The sequence below is a fragment of the Purpureocillium lilacinum genome (genome assembly GCF_023168085.1).
Source record: "Purpureocillium lilacinum CBS 284.36 DNA, scaffold_2, whole genome shotgun sequence".
Lineage (NCBI taxonomy): Eukaryota > Fungi > Ascomycota > Sordariomycetes > Hypocreales > Ophiocordycipitaceae > Purpureocillium > Purpureocillium lilacinum.
In genome coordinates this window covers 4,023,690-4,043,117 of record NW_027072112.1, presented here as the reverse complement: position 1 = coordinate 4,043,117, position 19,428 = coordinate 4,023,690, and the positions used below count along the sequence as shown (strand labels likewise).

Sequence of the window (19,428 nt, the reverse complement as noted above, 5' to 3'; positions counted from 1 at the left end):
AAGTACCACACGTCTGCTGCATGTATCAAAGTATCGAATCGCACTCAATGTAATCTTCATGTTGTCCGCCCTGACCCTAAAGCCAGCACAGAATTGACAGCTGCAGCTTGCTTTCCCCTTAGGAGAATGGTCGGATTGGGGGCTCTCAGGCGCACAACATTACACATGGACTTTGAGGCCCCTTGGGGGCAGGCACATGCTTTGGTCGCAAAGCAGGGGAGAAGGATCTCCGAGGCTGAGACACTCTGGAATGCAGTGCCGAAGGTCTGGTGCCTTGAGATGGTAGGGAAGTATGCAAATCGGTGCCGATGAATCAATCTCGCCGAGGCTGGCCGTTATGCCGTTCCCATCAAACACACCAGACCCCAGTGCCTTTCCGAAGCCGGACAGTCGCGTGTCCTAGGAGCAATTGAGACTCTCATCCACAATGCATTGCTTGTTCACAATGGGCCGTCCAGGCTATCTATGCCACGCTATACCGCGACCAGAGGGGCCTCAGCTTATCATTGCCTCGATGTCAGCGTTAACACGTTTAGCTCGTTTTCATTCAATCTTGTCCTTTCACCCAGGAGAGATTAATAGAGCCCATTGAGCCTCTGCAGATGTGCGACGACTGCCACGACCATTACTGAACACAAGTCATTCGACCCAATACGGCATTACCATGACCGTCACTTCTTTGCTTCAGCCAGCGGCTGTCGATGATGCAAGGCCCATCAACGGCCATGGGGACGACGACATCTATCCTGTGCACTTGCTCGACGGCACCAAGGTCCAGCATTGCATCATGGTTTCATTTTTCAAGTTCAACGACATTCTAGACCACCAACAGATAAAACAGGCCCTCACGAGAGTACTACAAATTGGAGACTGGAGGAAGCTTGGAGGCCGATTTAGAACCAAGGTCAGTCGAAGACATCGAGCTGATTACGAAGACGCAATGAGCTGACGTGTAGCCTCAACTCATCCAGGGACAAGGGCTGGAAATACACGTTCCGAGGCAATACACAGCAGCGCGACCGGCCTTCAACTTCGCGTTTGAAACGTGCCCATGCCGCTTCGCCGAGCATCCTTTAGGGGGACAGCTTCCCCAAGAAGCAGCAGATGCGGTTTCCTTGAGCGCCCATCTTGGCGAGCTCCGTGAATACGGCCACGCACCAGGTTTTCCCAACACAATGGATGACTTGGTAGACCGAGATGCGCCGCAGCTCTCCTTCAAGATCACCCACTATACGGATGCGACACTCCTGGCAACCACCTTTTCGCATTGCACGTGGGATGTGTCTGGCGCTCTCGGCTTCATGAAGGCCCTCCAGCTTGTGCTTGACGGACGAGAAGACGAGGTGCCCCCAATGCTCGGGGCGTCAAGCGACATGCTTGCGGAGGTGGCTGGTCTACATGAAAGGGGCCTTCAGGAGGATGTGCAACTGAAGCAAATGATGAGCCACAGATCTGGGGACGAGAAGGAGTGTGTGCACAGGAGCCCCCAGCCTATTTTAGAAGAGCGCCTCATTGGAATCCCAATGGACACGCTCAAACGGCTACGCAGTCTGGTGATTGCAGAGGACGGGGATGAGGACACCTGGATGACGTACCAACCCGACGAGCTATTCGTGGCCCTGGTCGTACAGCAGATCGCAAGAGCGAGCCCGACGCCGCGCTCGATCAACATGATGAACATCCTTAACGCGCGGCTGGTCGTACCATCTCTGTCCAAGGCCAGAGGAGTCTACACGCAGAACATGGTGTTGCTCGCGCCAAACAAGCTGTCACCGAACACTACGGCGGGCGGCTTGGGGCCCATCGCCGTCTCTCAGCGCGCGTGCATCGGGGGTTTCACCACGCAGGCTAACATAGCGCGGTCGCTCCGCACATTCCTCGGCGCCATACAGGCCGGTGTCGACACTACCGCCCTGACGAGCAGCGACGACGACGCGGCGCCGCTGCTCATCAACAACCTGGTGCGCTTCACCAACGAGCTGGACATTGACCTCAGCTCGGCGGTTCTGCGTCAGGGCGAGGGCTCTGCGACGAGAAACAACGCTCTCGGGACGGTCGACTTCTGCTATTTGACGATTAAGAACCCGTACGATATGATGCGCATCACGACTTTGGGCGCTTATGATGGCACTGCGTGCTGGATGTTCGGGGAGCTTCCTGCTCGGGCCTGGGAGCTGCTGCAGGAGACTCTCGATGAGCTAGGGCAATAAGAAGCTCTCAAATGACATATATGGCAACAAGAAGATATGGTAGATTTTTTGTTTCCTGGCAAATAAGTAATAAAATGCCAGTCTCGTTTGCATCGTTTCGGACCATGGTGCACGACTTCACAGACAAGCTAAGACCAACGAGAGCAACGAGTGGAAGTAAGTACGTCGAGAGAGATGGCGTTGAAGGAGCCACCAGGATGGGAGGCCACATCATACACGATCTTCCGATGCCTATTGCGGTATTCACATATATGTTCAGCCATGTCGTGCTTCATATTCATACTCTCTATCGTTTTGCATAAATCGCAACTGGTCGCGACCGCTCTCCAAGTCGTATGCTGCACATAAGCGAAGAAGCCCTAACCAGTCGCATCTCGCGTCTCAATCGTACAGTCTCGTCTCGCAAAGGTCGAGTCTACCGACACTGCACCGCCGCTCAGCCAGACGCCGACTCAACAGCCTTGACGGCGACGGCAACATGACTTGGCTGCGACGGCGCGGACTCACAGCTCAACTTCAGCCATACAGTGTCTTGCTGCCCCGTTTTCTGCGCGGGCGCCTCTGCGCGCATCTCGCCCAGGGCCTTGAACCCGCCGCGTATGCTGTCTGCCTCGTAGCCCTTTGCGCGCAGTACACTCGTCGCCACGCGGGCGCTATCGCCGTCGTAGCACAGCACCAGGATGCGCTTTCCGAGCATGAGCTGCCGCAGGTCTTGTGAAGGTGACTTGAACGTGTCCTCGAGGCGCTGCCACAGGATTCTGAGAATGCTGGGGTCCGAAAACGGACTTGCGCTTCCGGGCTGCACAAAGGGAATGTTGACGGAGCCAGGGAGGCGAAATTGCGTAAAGTCATCGGCCTGACGGAGGTCCAGGACAGCAGTGTCAGGTTTCTGCTGGATAAGACCTTCAAGCTCCGGATTGCTAGGAGCGACACGGAGGACGTCACCAATCATGGACTGGTCAACCCCGAAAAAGTCGTTCAGAGCATCCGTGGCATCACGCTCCCACTTCTCGTCGTATCGGTACGAGTCGACACCAAGAAGTTCCTGAACAATTAGTCGTTGGAGTCTCGGGCAGCAGCGGGGAGGACGCCTACTTGGTTGTTGATGGGCGCAAAGTGCTCATCGCCCAGCTTGTCAAAGTATTCATTGACGTACTGATACGGAAGATCGCAGCACAGAAATGCGCAGTGGATTTCGCCGTCTGGACCTGCCAGCTTGCCGAGAGTACCCTCAGCCTTGCGCTTCTCGATGAGCTGGTAGAGACCCTGGAGGTTGAAACCGGACGATGGACCACAGACGAGGCCATTGCGAATGAGCTCGAGGGACAGAGAGTACGACTCGTGTGAGCCCACTTCTTCGATGTGGTCGACGGCCGCACGCCAGGGGAACTCGACGGGGGCAAGGAGGGCATAAGAGCGAGGGCCAGGGACCCGATCACCCGGAGCGGTGCATACCCTGTGCAGGTTAGCTAGATGGCCGTTGGAGCCTAGGTGCTTCGTACCCGAGACGGAGGACCGAAGGCTTGGCCTCCTTGAAGAAAGAGCCTAGTCCAGTCATGGTTCCTGTCTGATCAGCAGAGGCGCATCAAGATAGCGAAGAGCGCCTACCAGATGTGCCCATTCCTGCGCATATAACATTGATCTCAGGCAGTTGCTTCAGGATTTGCGGTCCCGTCCATTTGACATGCGCCTTCCAGTTCTGTGTCTGTCAGTCACTACGCGACTTCGGGAGACTCCATGTCGGGACCTACATTGTCATTTTCGTATTGGTTTGGGTTGATGGCAGTCTCCGACTCCAAAGCCATCCGCTGCGCGGCCCTGATGCCGCCTCGTTCGTCTAGTGGTTCCGGCTGTGAAGGGCCTCCAAACAAAGTGCTACAGGAGTCAGGAGGAAGAAAAGATGGAGAGCAGGAACGACGCTCACATGTTGATGCCAAACAGCTGCATCAGCCGAATCTTGGCGGTGCTCGTTTTATTGCTCAGAAAGGCTCGCACATCCGGCAATCCATAGAGTGCGCGGGCGATCAGTGACATGGACAAGACAGTCGAGCCGGAGCTATACTCGACCACCGTCTCGGTCTTGCCAGGGACGATGCTATTACTGAGAAGGTTCAGGGCTGTTCCCGTCAGTTTTGCCTTTTTGGACCCGAGTCAAATTTGACTCTTACCTGGCATGGACTTGACGTTATTGGCAGGGTGCATGGACATCATCTTGGCGTAGATGCGGATTCCATCTTGGCGATACGGGTTAAGGCAGTCCGGGACCTCAACCAGCGGCAATGGGGGTGACGATTCCGGATCGAAGTAATCTCGGAGCGAATGGGGCCCCTTGTAGACGTTGAGGGTGTTTTCTTTTGCCATGGCGGTTGAGATGGCACAGCTTGTATCTCTAGCTATCGTGATCCGAGACAAGGTTGAAGGTTATCGGACCGCAGAGACAGCAGCGTTGGCCCCTGGTCTCGGCACTCACACTACTTATGCGAAAATTGATCCGAAGTGTGGCCAGTCGCGAAGCATATGACACTGTGCCTTGTCAGAGAGTCGGCATCTGCAAGCAAGAAGTGGGCTTGCGACCAGGGTTGTGGAAGATATATCGCGCGGAATCACTCGTTTCAGCGCTACAGATGCTTCACAACGGTCCTCCAAGGGAGGGTCGAACGGCTTCCAGATCTCTGGCCTCTTACCAGAAGAGAAGGCCGAAAGGGATCAATGCTTGGCACGGCCCAACGAATGCCCGTTCCATGTCATGAGGCTTTTGCGCGGGATGCAGCATCGTTTGCGGGATGCCACGTATACCGTGACATGTCGAGAACGTCGAGATGCTAGCCGATCATCATGGAATAGATCAAGCGCAGCCGCTGGTACCAAACGGTGAGGCGGTTCCATGACTTGTTTACGTGTACCAGGCGACCGCATGCGGCAAGATCCCACTAACATGAGCGTCACGAAGCCCGGTACCGCCTCAAGCCATCAAGGTCTCACCAGGAGACCTCATTCAATGACGTTCTGGACAAAAAGCCGTGTGATTTGCATGGACTAATGCAAGTGCGCTAGCGCAGCAGCGCGAACAGACCCTGAAGTGGTCCATGATAGCGTAATTGGTTTCGCGTGGCAGCAGCGCTCCCAGTCAACAGGGTCCCGGCGAGATGACCGCAGCATCGCGATGGCGAGAGAACAAGCGGCGGAGTGGACGTGGATGGACTGCCCATCTCCAGGCTGCTGTCGAGGCACGGCTGACATGCGTCTTTGCGATAATTCTGTTGAAGGTTCATGGACGCATCACCACTTCAGGCTCTCTCACAAGCTTCGATGGATGGAACCCCGGAGAGCACAGCGCTGGACGGCCTAATGGTACAACAGTGCCGCTATAGCGTATTTATTCCGTGTGAGAACTGACAGGCACCTTGATAGACCGCTTACGGCGTGCCTGACGCCGCCCTTGGAGTGGAGCCAGACGAGGTGGCCGGGGTGCGGGAGAGGCGGCGATCCGTCCCTGGAGATCGGCAGCGAAGACTCTCGTGGGGGGCAAGTGCCGGACTCAAATCTTCTCAAACGCACGCAGGCCGGATGCGAGGCAATTGGCGCGCAATATGACCCAAGTCTGGCACAATCGCACGAGACGGGGATGCGACGTCGCTCGCCTCGGCTCCTGCCAGACGAGACGACCGGATTATCAAGAAGTGTTGCCAAGAGCTGTCATGGGCAGTTCTAAATTGTAATTAATACAAGCAACGGGCCGGCTGTGGACTGCAGGCACAAGTATCAAGGTGGCCCAGCTCCACCAACGTGCCATTTCCGCCATCTCAAGAGGCAAGACAGGGCTTGGTTAAGCATAACCTTGTCTGATGCGAGGTCAGCCGGGTTCGCATCATTGGGCCCAGGGATCGGCGCGCCGGTGGTGGTCCAGATCCGGTCCAGCTCAGCCAGACAACAATCGCTTTCGAGGAAGGCGATGGCGCGGCCCGTCCGGTCTCGTCAAAAGGACCCTTGCCGGTCTCCAGAAGCCATACAGGTTCATCCGCTTGCTCGACAAATTTTCGTAACTCGATTCAGGGTAGCCACCAGCTCCTGTGGGTAGCAGCGACTGATGCCGCTGCGCGTCATGCTTTTTGAAGCACGAGCTGACTTCCCGTCGCCAGGTCTGCGAGACCGCACTGCTCGCCCTGGTCACCAACTGTTCATCAACAATGGAAAAGCAGGTGAAAGGTCCTTCAGGGCCGCTCGTCCATGATGCACCAACCAGCAACGGGGTCGACGATGCTCCTGCGCCCAGTGTCACTGGTGACAGCAATTCGGAGACCAGCGGCAAGTCGCATGAGTTCAACGAACAGACAAATTATGTGCCAAAAAGAACCATCATCACGGTAAGCAGCGCAAACGAGGCACAGCGACCAAGCTGACTGGCTTGTCAGATCTTTCTCGCCTGCGCGAGCGTCGACCTGCTGGCGCTCATGGACCAGACAACCCTCGCGGCCAGCTTGTACATCATTGGTAACGCACTGGGATCCACGGATCAGGTGTCGTGGATTGCGAGCGGATACTTCATGTAGGCGTTATGCTCGCCTTTGTAGAGACCAGCTCTGACCAGCATGCAGTACTTCCACCGTCGGCCAGCTCCTCTACGGACGATTGTCGGACATTTGGTCTCGAAAAGTCGTCCTCTTGACCGGTCTGGCCATTTTCTTCTTCGGCTCTCTGGCCTCGTCCCTCTCGAAGTCCGTCCTCCAGTTAACGATATTTCGTGCCTTTACTGGTATCGGCGGCGGTGGCTTGATGACGGTTGCCCAGCTGATCGTCAGTGATGTCGTTCCCCTGCGTGAGCGCGGAAAGTACCAGGGCATCCTTGTGAGTCTTCCTCGCATCTTCTTGTGGCTCTTCTAACGCTTGCCAGGGTGCAGTCGTAGCCATTGCCAACGGCATTGGGCCCGTCATCGGCGGTGCCCTCTCGTCCAAGTCGACTGACTCGTGGCGCTGGATCTTTCGTCTGAACCTGCCACTGACGTTTCTGACGACGTTCTGCGTCGTCTTCTTCATGCCGCTCAAGAGGGTACAAGGAGACTGGAAGCTGTGAGTCGTTGTAGCAGGCGAAGTCGAACGGTCGCTGACAAATTGATGCGTCCAGGAAGCTCAAGGCTGTGGACTTTCTCGGCATCTTCCTCGCCCTGGCAGGCATGACAGTAGTCATCCTGGGCCTTACGTGGGGGGGGCGCGAGCACCCATGGGACTCGGCCCATGTCATAGCCACCCTGGTAGTGGGCACCGTCGTGTCCATCAGCTTCGTGCTATGGCAGTGGAAAGGGCCTCGATACCCGCTCGTGCCGCGTACGTCTCCCCTTGTACAAGCTCGGCCGGCAACTGACCGTGTTAGTCCACATCTTCAAATCCAAGATAGTCAACGGCGCATGCTTGACCATGGCGATCAACGGATGGAATTTTGTCATGCAGGTCTATTACGTACCGTCCTTCTACCAGCTGGTTTACGGCTACTCAGCTACGAAGTCAGGGGCAATGCTTTTGCCCATCACCATTGTCCAGACGCTGAGTAGCACTTTGTCCGGGCTCGTCGTCCACTGGGTGGGCCGCTATCGTGAGTGTATCCTCTTTGGCTGGGTTTGCTGGGCTGTAGGCCTGGGGCTCATGTCAACGCTTGACGAGACCACGGGGGTTGGAAAGCAGATTGGCTACGCGCTGCTCATCGGCGTCGGAGTTGGAAACACATTGCAACCGTAGGTGCGCGTACCTGGCGTCCCTATCTCTGTGACTAACGGACGCACGTCGTCCAGGGCTCTGATCGCCACGCAGGCTGGAGTGGAGAGGCGCGACATGGCAGTTGTCACATCCTTCAGAAAGTAAGTGCCCCTGAGCCAGGGCTCCAGCATCGCTAATGATCCAGTTTCGTGCGCAATCTCGGGTCCACGCTCGGTCTGGCTGTCTCGGGGACAATATTGTAGGTCCATCTTGTCGTTTCGGCGTTTAAGTCGGTCGATTGACCGTGACAGAAACAACGTTCTAGCCAGCGATCTCGGGTCGCTCGGCCTCGACAAGGCCACATCCAAAACGCTCCTGAGCAATCCGCAGACCTTCCTGGACACAGTCTCGGAGGCTGACGCTCAGCGCATTCGAAGCATTCTCATTCCGGCGTATAGGCAGGGATTTCGTGTGATTTTCATTGTTGGCGCGTCTTTAGCGGCATTCGCATTTGTACTGGCGTTTGTTCTCATGCCGCAGGTGGAGCTTTCACGGCCAGACGACGCAAAGTTGAAGGAAGAGGGTAAGAAGGCAGACGAAGAGAAGAGAAAGAAGAAAAGCCAGGCCTCAAGCGGAGAGCCCAGCGGAGCCTAAGTTCTGGCCAGGCCATCAACACCGCAGCCCGGATTCAACGGAGGCCACGGAAATAGAATCAAGGGATGACTCATAGAACAGGCACGAAAGTACCTAGGTAGAATCTTAGACACAGGTCCTGTGAGGACCTGCGAGGAGATAGAGGCTAAATTCTACTTATGTAGATTGGTGGTTGATGATGTGAACGGTACCTATTGAGTGAGGTTGGCCAATCTCGCGAATGTCCAAAGGAGTGAGAGCACCAACCAGTCATCGGCTGCGTCACTTTCGGCAGTCGCGCCCCACCATCAATCTCAACTCAAGCAAGCGCCCGTCACAGAGCTCACAACCTCAACCCCCCCGAAGCGCACTTCCCAGCACGACGACCATCGCATCGTGCGTGACAAGATGACCAAATTCAGGCCGTGTATAGACTTGCACGCTGGCCAGGTCAAGCAGATCGTCGGCGGCACGCTTGACAGCACGTCAGCGGCCCTTCAGACCAACTACGTCTCTCAGCATCCGGCGGCGTATTACGCCCAACTTTACAAAGACAATGCGCTCGAGGGCTCCCACGTCATCATGCTAGGCCCGGGCAACGAAGAGTCGGCCAGGCAGGCTCTTCAGGCGTGGCCGGGGCATCTTCAGGTCGGCGGCGGTATCAACGACAAAAATGCAAAGGAGTGGATGGAAGCCGGCGCTTCCAAGGTGAGCTGGCGCAGACTCGTTTGGTCATGAGCAATAGCTGAGCGACTAGATCATCATCACTTCATACCTCTTCCCCGACGGTCATTTCAGCCAGGCGAGGTTGGACGCGGTGCTCGAGCAGCTGGGTGGTAACAAGAACAAGCTCGTCATTGATCTTAGCTGCCGTCGTCGCGGAGAGGACAGCTGGTTTGTTGCCATGAACAAGTGGCAGACGATCACAGACATGGAGGTCAACCAAGGTTTGCCGCCCTGCTCTACGTTTCATGCGATGAGGCGGACCCGCTGACGAGGAACAGCATCCATCAAGGCACTGGAGCCATACTGCTCCGAGTTCCTCATCCACGCCGCGGACAACGAGGGCCTTCAAAGAGGGATAGACGAGAAATTGGTGGAGCGTTTGGCGCGGTGGTGCTCCATCCCCGTCACGTACGCCGGCGGAGGCAGAAACCTCGAGGACCTGGAACTAGTGAAGAAGCTCAGCGGAGGAAAGGTCGACTTAACGATTGGGAGCGCCCTCGACTGCTTCGGGGGGTCTGGTGTAAAGTTTGATGACTGTGTAGATTGGAACAGACGGCAGAGTTGAAGTCGCAACAAGTCTCGACCAAGGTTGAATCAGTCTCGACGTCGGAACAGGGAACCAAGGTCAAACAAAGATGCCATCGGCTCATTGGCAACCCAACAATAACACGAACTACAAGGTTGGGCTCATGGCGGCGTAGACGCAGCCCGCTCGCTCCATGGGTTCAAGTTCGCAGGGTCACAGCATTGCCGAGGGAACACAGCCGGGATCAGGGAGCCAACCGAGCGTGAGCATGGACTTTGGAAAAGCAGGATGCTCAACGAGCGCCGGGTTCAGCCGCCTGGCGATTGGACCAGGGCGGGCGTCGCGGCACGAACGCTTGGCCGATGACGATAAGCGGGTGGGCAGGGACAGAGTCGATGGGGACGAGCACAACATACGTGCAGCGGGCCCGGGCGGGCGCCTCCATCGCTCACATCTGACAATTGCACAAAGACGATGATGGGTGACCACTTCAACCACACAAACGGCGCCCATTGTTTGTGCTCCCCATCGTCTCAGACCCTGGTCCGCTGCCGTGGCGACTCCAGCAGCCCGCAGGGGCGCCTGTTTTTAGAGCCTCCAGCGAGCTCTCAGTGGCCGGCCGGTGGACGCGGGCAGGCGGGGTACCCTGCAGCGGCTGTCCAGGTGGCGTCGCAGGCGGGCTATAGCGGCCCTTGAACAGCGCTGCAGTGGCTCTCAGTCGCCACGGCAACGCCCAACGGCGACCGCCCATGCTGTTTACTTTCTGCGCCGCCAATCACGCCGCAGCTGGCCGTCACCCGCGTCGGGCGTGCCTTAAACGACAAACCGTCACCTCCTCGCGAATCCCATTCTGCTTGCTCCCTTCCCTTGAACTGAACCGCCGCCGCAAGCCTTGCTTCCGCATCGTCAACGGCACCGCCTCGTCAAACCGCGTCGTTGCAGTTGCAGTTGCATTTGCAGCTGTCTCTCCTCTCGCTCGTTCGTCCGTTCATTCGTTCGTGCGTGCGTGCTGGTCGCCGCTTGGGCCGGGCTGCTACATATCTCCATCTGCTTCCTTTGTCTAGGCGTCGCTCGCCCCATCTTGCCCTCACCAAAGGGGAAGCGACTGCGACACTGTCATCATCGCCCCGGATCAGGAGACGGAGTGATCGAGCATTCCATCGCATCCACCATCTCATTTGTTCGTCCGGGCTCGATGCATTCCAGCCTGTTCTAGTCCCAAACCCGAACAATCAACAGCGGCCGTCATGGCCTCAGAACCGGTATGTCGAGTGCCATTCCCAGTACTCCCCCGCGAATCAAAACACGCCGTCGAGGGCGTCGCTGACTCGGATCCCTGGGGCGCAGGTGCATCCTCTACGCATAGCCAAAAGCACGCCCAGCTCGTCGCCCACAAAGATGGCCGGCAACAGTCTGCCCCGCCCTCTCTCAGAGATTTCTCCCACCGAGAAGCGGCGCAACTCGCCCAGCTGGCGACAGTATACCCCAACAAAGGTTTGTTGCCCTCCCCTCCTCTTTCCTCTCTTGTTCTCCCCTCCCAGGCACTCACGCTCTGCACAAAGGCCTCCGTCCCGGGCAACGACTCCTCGCCATTCCAGTCGTCACCTCTCGACTCGGCGACCTCGCCTCGCCTCTTCTGGCAGAACCGCAACGCAGAGAACATGTTCGCTGGAGCCCGTTCGGGGTCGACATCGCCAACCCGACGGTCCTCGATTGAGCGTCTCCAGAGGGCTTCTCGTGTCCGGAACAGCAACATTTTGGCCCTGGAGCAGAAGCAGGAATATGATCCGACTCGGATTCCTCATATCGAGAGACCCCTCGCTAAGGTCCAAGGAAACTCGTTCGCGTCGTCGTCTAGCTCAGGCGGCCTTCGTTCCTCCGACTCAGAGCCGCGAGCCTTCGACAGCAAGTCGAGTCTCTCCATGATGAGCCCTTCCAAGACGTCGCCGCTGGTGGCGTCCAACGGCCCGGGCGCGCTCCCACGGGCCCCGACCCCAAGCAAGGGCCAAGCCTCGCCTACCAAATCCTCTCTGTCGCCGACCAAGTTCAACAAGGGCATCTTCGACCCAGAGGCCGGCACATGGTCCGGGCATTCTTCCGTTGACGAGCACGGCCTGCCCGAGGGTCGCTTCCTACACAGACACCCGAAGAGCGTGACCTTTGACGCCGCGCCGCCCCAAATCAACGAGTATGAGATGGCGACTCCAGATTTGTCGTCTGTCGGCACGAACTCGCGCGAGGGCAGCTACGAATCAGTCGACGATGACGACGATGACGATGTCATGTATGACCCTGGACACATTGGTCTTCAGGATGACAGCTTCGACGCGTCTCTCGAGGACACCGACAAGACTCCGGTGGTCGGCCCTGACGACTGGCGCGGCGAGAGCCCCATGACCCATCACAACAACCCGGTCGAGTTCGAGGGTAGCCCAATGCCCGAGAACATTCCTTCCGTGGCTTCGCCAGCCCGCCCCTCTCATCAGCGGACTGACTCTGCCAACTCAAATGGCGACCATCGTCCGCTGCCTCCCCTCCCTGGTCTTGGCCATGTGAGGAATCAGTCAGCAGCTTCTGAGCCAGCGTCGCCGGGTCTCTCAGCTACGGCAGAGCGGATGTTGGGCGGCTCCTCTCACCGGAGTCTGCCTGTTCCCCCTCCGGCGTCGGCTAGCAAGCTCGACATCCAGAGCTTTGGCAATGGGAAGATGACTCTCGAAGAGCGCCTGAAGCTTATGATGCTCTCGGACGACTCAAATGGGAAGACCGCAGCCGAGCAGCAGCGTGAGCGCCGTCTTAGAAGGGGCGCAAGCCGCGACCGTGGCTCTACTCCCCAGTCCGAGGCCGATTCCACCAACGACCTCGAGGCTGCCGAAGAGGACGACACCGTCGGGGATATCTCCCTTCTCGGCGACTATGAGATGCCTTCGCGGATTTCTCGAGAGTCTATCATGCGCCGGGTCAACGGTAACACAACCCATCGAGACTCCGAGTATCAGTTTTCCTCCCCTGCCGCGACCCCAGTCTCGCACCGCAGTCCCGAGCGAAGTCCAGAAAGAGCGGAGCTGATCGATCCTGATATCCCGCTGCCTTCTACGGAAGAGTCGATCCTCGAGGAGGAAGAGGAGTATGAGCAGGAAGACTCCGTCATCATTACTCGCAACCACGAGGAAGACGATGTCTTGGACCTGTATGGCGATGACCTCGACGAAATGGAAGACGGCGATTCGCAAATCCAGCAAGCAGATGCAGAAAGCAACTACTCGGACAACGAGCAGGCACCTGGCACCACTGATAAGGAGTCCACGGAGGCTGGAGTCACTACCCCTCGAGCAAACTCTCCTGCTCCTTTCTTGAGCCTAGGTGCTTCCATTCCTGACCTTGCCCCTGCCTTTGCTCATACAGCCTTCTCTACCGAGCGCACCAGCGTCACCCCTCCTGTATCACAAGATGGGGTCAAGGAGACTGCGGCCGACCCTGAGGCCGGCCGTGTGAAGCGGCCAGGAACGCCAGAGAGGCGCATGTCCAAGCCCGAGTATGACGGGACCGGCTGGGGTGAGCCTGAAGACGACGAGGATGACGAGCCCGGCACCCCTGATTCGGTCATCCATCATCCCATGGACGAATCCGAAGACGAGCAGGAGGCGCGAGATTCGCCGGTCATTCCTGAACGCGTAGCAACCATCAAGTCTGCGTCAGGCTCAAAACTCAAGACCCGACTGTCCAACACCCCTGCCGACTTGGCTGCGATGAGAGAAGCTCGCCGCCAGGTCAGCCAGGAGGTCCCAACTGTGCCTCCGATTCCCGAGAAGCATCGCAACCGTCTCTCGCAAAACTATGGCGATATCCAGGACACTGTTCCGGAGGAGAGTCTTGAGCGCCACCCGAGCTTGAAGAACCGAAGCTTAACGCTGGACATCGACATGGGCCTCAGCCTCGACCAGGACTTTGAGAGAGTCATTGAAGCTCAAAAGGTTGATATTACCCTTTCCCCATCCGAACGATCTGTCAAAGCCCCGAAGACACATGGCCGGACCCCTCGCGATCCACTGCTCAAAGAGATTGATGCTAACGTAACCATCCGTTCCCAGCGCGGTTATCTCATGCGACAGAATACAAAGGTCGTGACGGCGAGCGATAAGGACGGCGAAATGACTTGGAAGGCCCGTTCAGCCAACAATTCGCCCATCAAGACTGACCGACCTCAGTCGTGGGTCGTCGAACCCTGGAATGGCCAGGTCCGCCAGAGAAGCGCCAGCCGCAAGCGCCCAGCTAACAACGGTCCCGTGCCGCCGCTGCCTGGCCAGGACAGCAACGCTACCGCCATCAACCATTCGGTTGAAGACGATGCTCAGTCCGAAGCCACTATTGACAGTGGCGAAAGAGGCCGTCTCTTTGTTAAGGTGATGGGGGTCAAGGACTTGGATCTGCCGCTTCCGAAGAGTAAGTTCTATGAATAAAGCACATTTTGGGCTTCGGCTTTGCTAACGGTCCCAGACGAGCGCACGTGGTTCAGCTTGACCTTGGATAACGGGGTGCACTGCGTTACCACAGCCTGGCTTGAACTGGCCCGCAACGCACCAATCGGCCAGGAATTTGAGCTTGTCGTGCCCAACGATCTCGAGTTCCAGCTGACTCTCAACGTGAAGCTGGAGAAGCCCCTCCCGGAGGAGCTTCCTATCGCATCGGCCAAGATGGCTAAGACCAAGACTTCAACGTTCAGCAGAGTGTTTGCGTCTCCGAAGAAGCGCAGGGAGATGGAGATGAGGCAAAAGGCCGAAGAGGAGCGCTTCGCCCAGCAGCAGAGAGATGCTCTCGCAAGACGGAACAACGCACCAACTGGTTACGAGCTCCTCTCGCCTCTGGCAGCAGAGGATGGTAGCTTTGCCCGCGCGTACGTCTGCCTTAAGGAGCACGAGAGCCGATGCTTCGGGCGACCATACATGGCCGAGGTGGCCTGCTTCAACGAGTGGGCAACCGAGGAGGAGAGCTTCGCGTCGAGCGTCAAGAGCAAGCGTGGCAACAACGGCATCGTTCGCAGGGCGCCGTACAAGATTGGAAAGTTGGAGCTCCAGCTGCTCTTCGTCCCGCGCCCCAAGAACTCCAAGGACGAGGACATGCCCAAGAGCATGAACTCGTGCGTCAGGGAGCTCAGGGCGGCCGAAGAGAGGCTGTCGCGCAACTGGGAGGGCCATCTCAGCCAGCAAGGCGGCGACTGCCCTGTAAGTAATTTCGCTAAGCCCGTGATTTTTGCTCGATGGCTAACATTGCTTCAGTACTGGCGCCGCCGATACTTTAAGCTCGTCGGTGCCAAATTGACGGCATATCACGAGGCCACTCGACAGCCCCGAGCGACCATCAATCTCGGAAACGCAAAGCGGTTGATTGACGACCGGCGGGCGCTGACAGAGAAGGAGACGGTCAATAAGGGCAAACGCCGTCGATCAGCCTTTGCCGAGGAGGAAGAGGGCTACATGTTCGTCGAGGAGGGTTTCCGCATCCGGTTCAACAATGGCGAGGTGATTGACTTTTACGCCGACACGGCCGAAGACAAGGAGGGCTGGATGAAGGTGCTCTCGGATGTCATCGGACGCAGCGACGGCGGCGTGGAAGAGGACAGCAACGGCGTCAGATCGCGGGCGAAGTGGTGCGAGCTGGTCCTTAAGCGGGAGCAGGAGCTCCGGCGCCGCGCCGAGGGCCGTCGCGTGCACTCGCGAACCAAGAGCACGCTCCTCTGAGCGGCCTTTTAGGTCGCCGGGCGGGCGGGCGGCAACACGAGAGATGAGTCCTTCACGGGAAATGCGACCATGGCACTGGGCATGATCTCATGACGAAGCCTCGAGCGAGGAGGCGTTGCTGTACCCACTCATTAGGGTGCCTGTCCATCTGCTGCACACGCGGCAGCCTGTCCTTTTGTGTTTTTATTTGCTCGTTTCCCCTTCGCTTCGATATTGAAGCCCTGTTGGATTACGAGAGTGTCACGGCGAGGCGAAGGAAGTCGGCGTCGGAGGTGTCTATTTCTTTTCGTGGTACCACTATGGCCAGGACCTGGCGGCACTCTCGTCTGTACGTATGAATATCTGTATGAAAAGAAGCAGCTCTTGCAGGAAGATAATGAAGCACGTTTGCCACTGTAAAAAGACTGTACGCATGAGGGCGGTACTTTTACTACTAGGTACTTTATCTCGTTGCGCGTGGTCTCGTGGGGCACATCGGGCCGCATGGCCGGTGTCAATCACGTGAGGGGCTCGTATGAATGCGCTTCTAGTGAGAAGGCCCAGCTCGGTCGGCTGGTGTGTTGAAGCCCCAGGCATTCTGCGACACGAGGCGCTGGGGGCGCCGCTGGCACGGCTTCAAGCCATTGTCCACCAAGGCAATTGTCCAGGTCGGCTGCCCACCATTGCGCGGCTGAGAACGGGATGGACACTGGATCCATTGACCGGGCGATGTGTGAGGTGGAGGCCCTGTCAAGCCGAGATGGATTCCATTGAGGGGGCGAAGGGGGGAGCAGCCGCCTGAACGTTGCTGGCGGCACCTGGCGTCAGCAGAGGCGCAGTCCAGCCCGAAGCTCGATTGGAAGCGAGACAGCCTGGTTTCATGCGAAGCGCCAGGGGGGTCCATTCATTCGTGCGCCACGGCCTGCCGCGAATCTACATTGCGCCAGGTACTTCGTACCACAGGACGTGCGCTGCGTGTCACTTGTTGCTACGCAGACTTCCCTGTACCTGCATCCACCACCACCACTGTCGAGCTGCATCGCAACATTTGCCATCGTCACGAGCACGCGATCGTCTCGATCCTCTTGTCTTCAGCAACCTCACCTGTCGCCAACCCAGCATCCGCCCGCACCTGCGGTCCCCACTGCACCATGGCCGGCCGCTTCGTTCGGGCGTCCAAGTATCGTGAGTCTCTTGCGGGCTTCCCCCCTCCTTGGCCGTCGCGATCCTGCCGCAAATCCAGTGCTGACAGCCTTCACCTCGCCGCCCGCAGGGCACGTCTTCGGCAAGTCGACGAGAAAGGAATTCTGCTACGACAACCTCCACATTAGCCGCAATGCCTGGGACACGAACCTGGTCAAGGTGCGAACGACGCCGAGCGATGCGACCAATTCCCCTGCTCTCCCTGCCTCTCTCCCTGCTGACGACGATGACGACGACAGGTCAACCCCGAGTACTTGTCGGTCAATTGGGACGCCTCCGGCGGCGGCGCCTTCGCTGTGATTCCGCTGTCGGAGAAGGGCAAACTCCCCGACCAGATCCCGCTGTTTCGCGGCCACACTGCCGCCGTCCTCGACACCGACTGGTATGGCGTGGCCACCCCCAAGCTTCCCGCCCGACGCTTCAGGTGCTGATGCCCCGTTTGCAGGAGCCCTTTCAACGACCGCATCGTCGCCTCGGCCTCCGAGGACGGCAAGGTCTTCCTCTGGGAGGTCCCCAACGACTTCACCTTATACACTGACGCCGAGGAGATTGTCGATGTCGCTCCCGTGAGCAAGCTGGGGGGCCACTCAAGGTACGACGACTCATACGTGCTCGCTCGTAAGCGCGCCGCCTCGTCTGACATTGTTTGTCGTGCAGAAAAGTCGGCCAGGTCCTGTTCAACCCCGCAGCGGAAAACGTCTTGGCCTCTGCTTCGGGCGACTTCACCGTCAAGATCTGGGACGCCAGCACCGGCCAGTCGCCATTGACCCTGCGGCATGGCGACATCGTCCAGAGCCTCTCTTGGAGCGCGGCCGGCAACATGCTGGTCACGACGTCGCGCGACAAGAAGATCCGTGTATGGGACGTCCGCCAGGAGAAGCCGGTGCACGAGGCCCCCGGCCACAGCGGCGCCAAGAACAGCAGGGCCGTGTGGATGGGCGAACACAATCGCTTCGCGACGACGGGCTTCTCGCGCATGAGCGAACGCCAGATTGCGCTGTGGGAGCCCGGACAGACGGAGCCCATTGGCGGCTTCACCATGCTCGACTCCATCTCCGGCGTCTGCATGCCCTTCTGGGGTGAGTTGCCGCAACGGCCCGGTTGACAGCTGCGCGCGTATGCTGACACCTGACTAGACGAGGGCTCCAACTGCCTGTACCTGGCCGGCAAGGGGTAAGCAATGCCATGTACCGAGGACGGTGTCCGGGGCTAACACTCGCAGTGACGGCAACATCCGCTACTTCGAGTACGAAAACGACAAATTCGAATTCCTCAGCGAGTATAAGTCGGCTGATCCCCAGCGCGGCATCGCCTTTCTGCCCCGACGAGGCATCAATGTGAGTACTGTGCAGAGCTTCATTAGCAAAAATGGCCCCGCTGATCAGTACAGGTTCACGAGAACGAAGTCATGCGAGCCTACAAGACGGTCAACGACGCCTACATCGAGCCCATTTCCTTCACCGTTCCCCGTCGTGCCGAGACCTTCCAAGCCGACATCTTTCCTCCGGCAACTGGCACCAAGCCCGCCGCCAGCGCAAAGGAGTGGTTTGATGGCAAGACGGCCATTCCCGCCAAAATTGACCTGGAGAGTGTCTACGAGGGCACGGCGCCCAAAGAGGTTCCGTCGGACTACAAGCCGCCCGCTCAGCCTACACCGGCGCCTGCGCCCAAGCTGGAACCGAAGAGGGAGGAGCCTAAGAAGGAGGAGCCCAAGCCAACGCCTTCTGTGCGCAGCCCTCCTCCAAGCATGAGCGAGCAGAAGGGATCCATCGCCGCTCTAGCCAATAAATTTCAAGACAACGAAGAGGATGAGCCGGAGGACGACGATGAGACTTCGAGCTTCGAGGAGGTGTCGAGGCCAGCGCAGCGGACCGCCGCTTTGCCGACGCGCTCGGAGCCCAAGCCTGTGGTCGTCGCTCCTGTCAAGACCCATGCCGCACAGGCACCCTCCCCGGCCAAGCCCTCTTCGCCTGTCATCCGGACCCCGACCGCCACGACTTCGGCGCCAGCGCCTGCTCCCGGCCCGGCCCCGGCTGCTTCCTCCTCCAGCGGCGCCGGAGTCGAGTCCTCTCTGGACCAGATCAAACAGCTTATTGAGAACCAGACCAGGATTATCAGCGCGCAAAACGACAAGATCGGCCAGCTGGCCGCCGAGGTGGAGGCGCTTAAGAAGAAAATGACGTCTGCCGGCTCGCAGGACCAGAGCGAGCGCATCCGGCAATTGGAGCTCGAGCTGGAGGAAGCACGGTCCTGATTTCTCTTTTTCTTTGAAGCTTCTCACTGCCCCTGTCTGTAGCCGTAATCTTGTCCATCGACAAAGGGGGGTTTCCGACTCTTGGAGTATGTGTGGCTGCGGGGGAACAGGGAACGGGAAACGGGGATTTGGGGGCAAGCAAGTCCAGGGGCCAGGATGGCAACGAGGATATCGACGCAAAGTGATGATGATGTAGCCGTGTTGTATCGAAACTACTCTGTATATCGATCGTGTCGGGAGCACCAAGGAGGATGGGCAGGCAACTCTCATCGGCGTTCTGTCGTGTTCACGCCGGAACCTTGTTCTGCTCTGCTTCGCGTCTGTTCATTGCGTGTTTCGCTCGACTCGGTGACGCAACTTAGAAGCATCATGCCACCCAGCATGACTGTCTCAACCGGGAATAGCATCTGCCTAGGGCTCACTCTCCCATCGCGCCCCGTTGCCAACACGGCACGACTCAGCCACTGCGGCCAA

General features: G+C 58.2%; 6 protein-coding genes across 6 annotated transcripts; 5 read left to right on the top strand and 1 right to left on the bottom strand.

Moving 5' to 3' along the window:
• Positions 1–1,175: 1,175 nt before the first annotated feature.
• PLICBS_002986 (uncharacterized protein) lies at positions 1,176–2,210 on the top strand (the record flags this gene model as incomplete). The annotated part of the gene is made up of 1 exon (XM_018322704.1): positions 1,176–2,210. The coding sequence occupies one exon, from the start codon at positions 1,176–1,178 to the stop codon at positions 2,208–2,210; it is 1,035 nt and encodes a 344-aa protein (XP_018177934.1).
• A 436-nt stretch (positions 2,211–2,646) lies between these two features.
• On the bottom strand, positions 2,647–4,571 carry PLICBS_002985 (uncharacterized protein; the record flags this gene model as incomplete). Its single annotated transcript, XM_018322703.1, has 7 exons — positions 2,647–3,255; positions 3,306–3,666; positions 3,713–3,773; positions 3,819–3,909; positions 3,962–4,085; positions 4,135–4,327; positions 4,379–4,571. The coding sequence occupies 7 exons, from the start codon at positions 4,569–4,571 to the stop codon at positions 2,647–2,649; spliced, it is 1,632 nt and encodes a 543-aa protein (XP_018177933.1).
• A 1,826-nt stretch (positions 4,572–6,397) lies between these two features.
• On the top strand, positions 6,398–8,552 carry PLICBS_002984 (uncharacterized protein; the record flags this gene model as incomplete). The annotated part of the gene is made up of 9 exons (XM_018322702.2): positions 6,398–6,574; positions 6,623–6,756; positions 6,806–7,055; positions 7,102–7,277; positions 7,333–7,532; positions 7,579–7,936; positions 7,994–8,059; positions 8,104–8,157; positions 8,210–8,552. The coding sequence occupies 9 exons, from the start codon at positions 6,398–6,400 to the stop codon at positions 8,550–8,552; spliced, it is 1,758 nt and encodes a 585-aa protein (XP_018177932.2).
• A 387-nt stretch (positions 8,553–8,939) lies between these two features.
• PLICBS_002983 (enzyme that catalyzes the fourth step in the histidine pathway) lies at positions 8,940–9,822 on the top strand (the record flags this gene model as incomplete). Its single annotated transcript, XM_065600116.1, has 3 exons — positions 8,940–9,239; positions 9,289–9,478; positions 9,536–9,822. 3 exons carry the CDS (start codon positions 8,940–8,942, stop codon positions 9,820–9,822), a joined length of 777 nt encoding a protein of 258 aa, XP_065456188.1.
• A 1,208-nt stretch (positions 9,823–11,030) lies between these two features.
• PLICBS_002982 (Bud site selection protein bud4) lies at positions 11,031–15,518 on the top strand (the record flags this gene model as incomplete). The annotated part of the gene is made up of 5 exons (XM_065600115.1): positions 11,031–11,045; positions 11,131–11,277; positions 11,325–14,223; positions 14,278–15,002; positions 15,057–15,518. The coding sequence occupies 5 exons, from the start codon at positions 11,031–11,033 to the stop codon at positions 15,516–15,518; spliced, it is 4,248 nt and encodes a 1,415-aa protein (XP_065456187.1).
• A 1,130-nt stretch (positions 15,519–16,648) lies between these two features.
• On the top strand, positions 16,649–18,954 carry PLICBS_002981 (coronin-like protein crn1; the record flags this gene model as incomplete). The annotated part of the gene is made up of 8 exons (XM_018322699.2): positions 16,649–16,682; positions 16,771–16,859; positions 16,940–17,082; positions 17,146–17,292; positions 17,358–17,779; positions 17,837–17,873; positions 17,923–18,037; positions 18,091–18,954. 8 exons carry the CDS (start codon positions 16,649–16,651, stop codon positions 18,952–18,954), a joined length of 1,851 nt encoding a protein of 616 aa, XP_018177929.2.
• Positions 18,955–19,428: the final 474 nt, after the last annotated feature.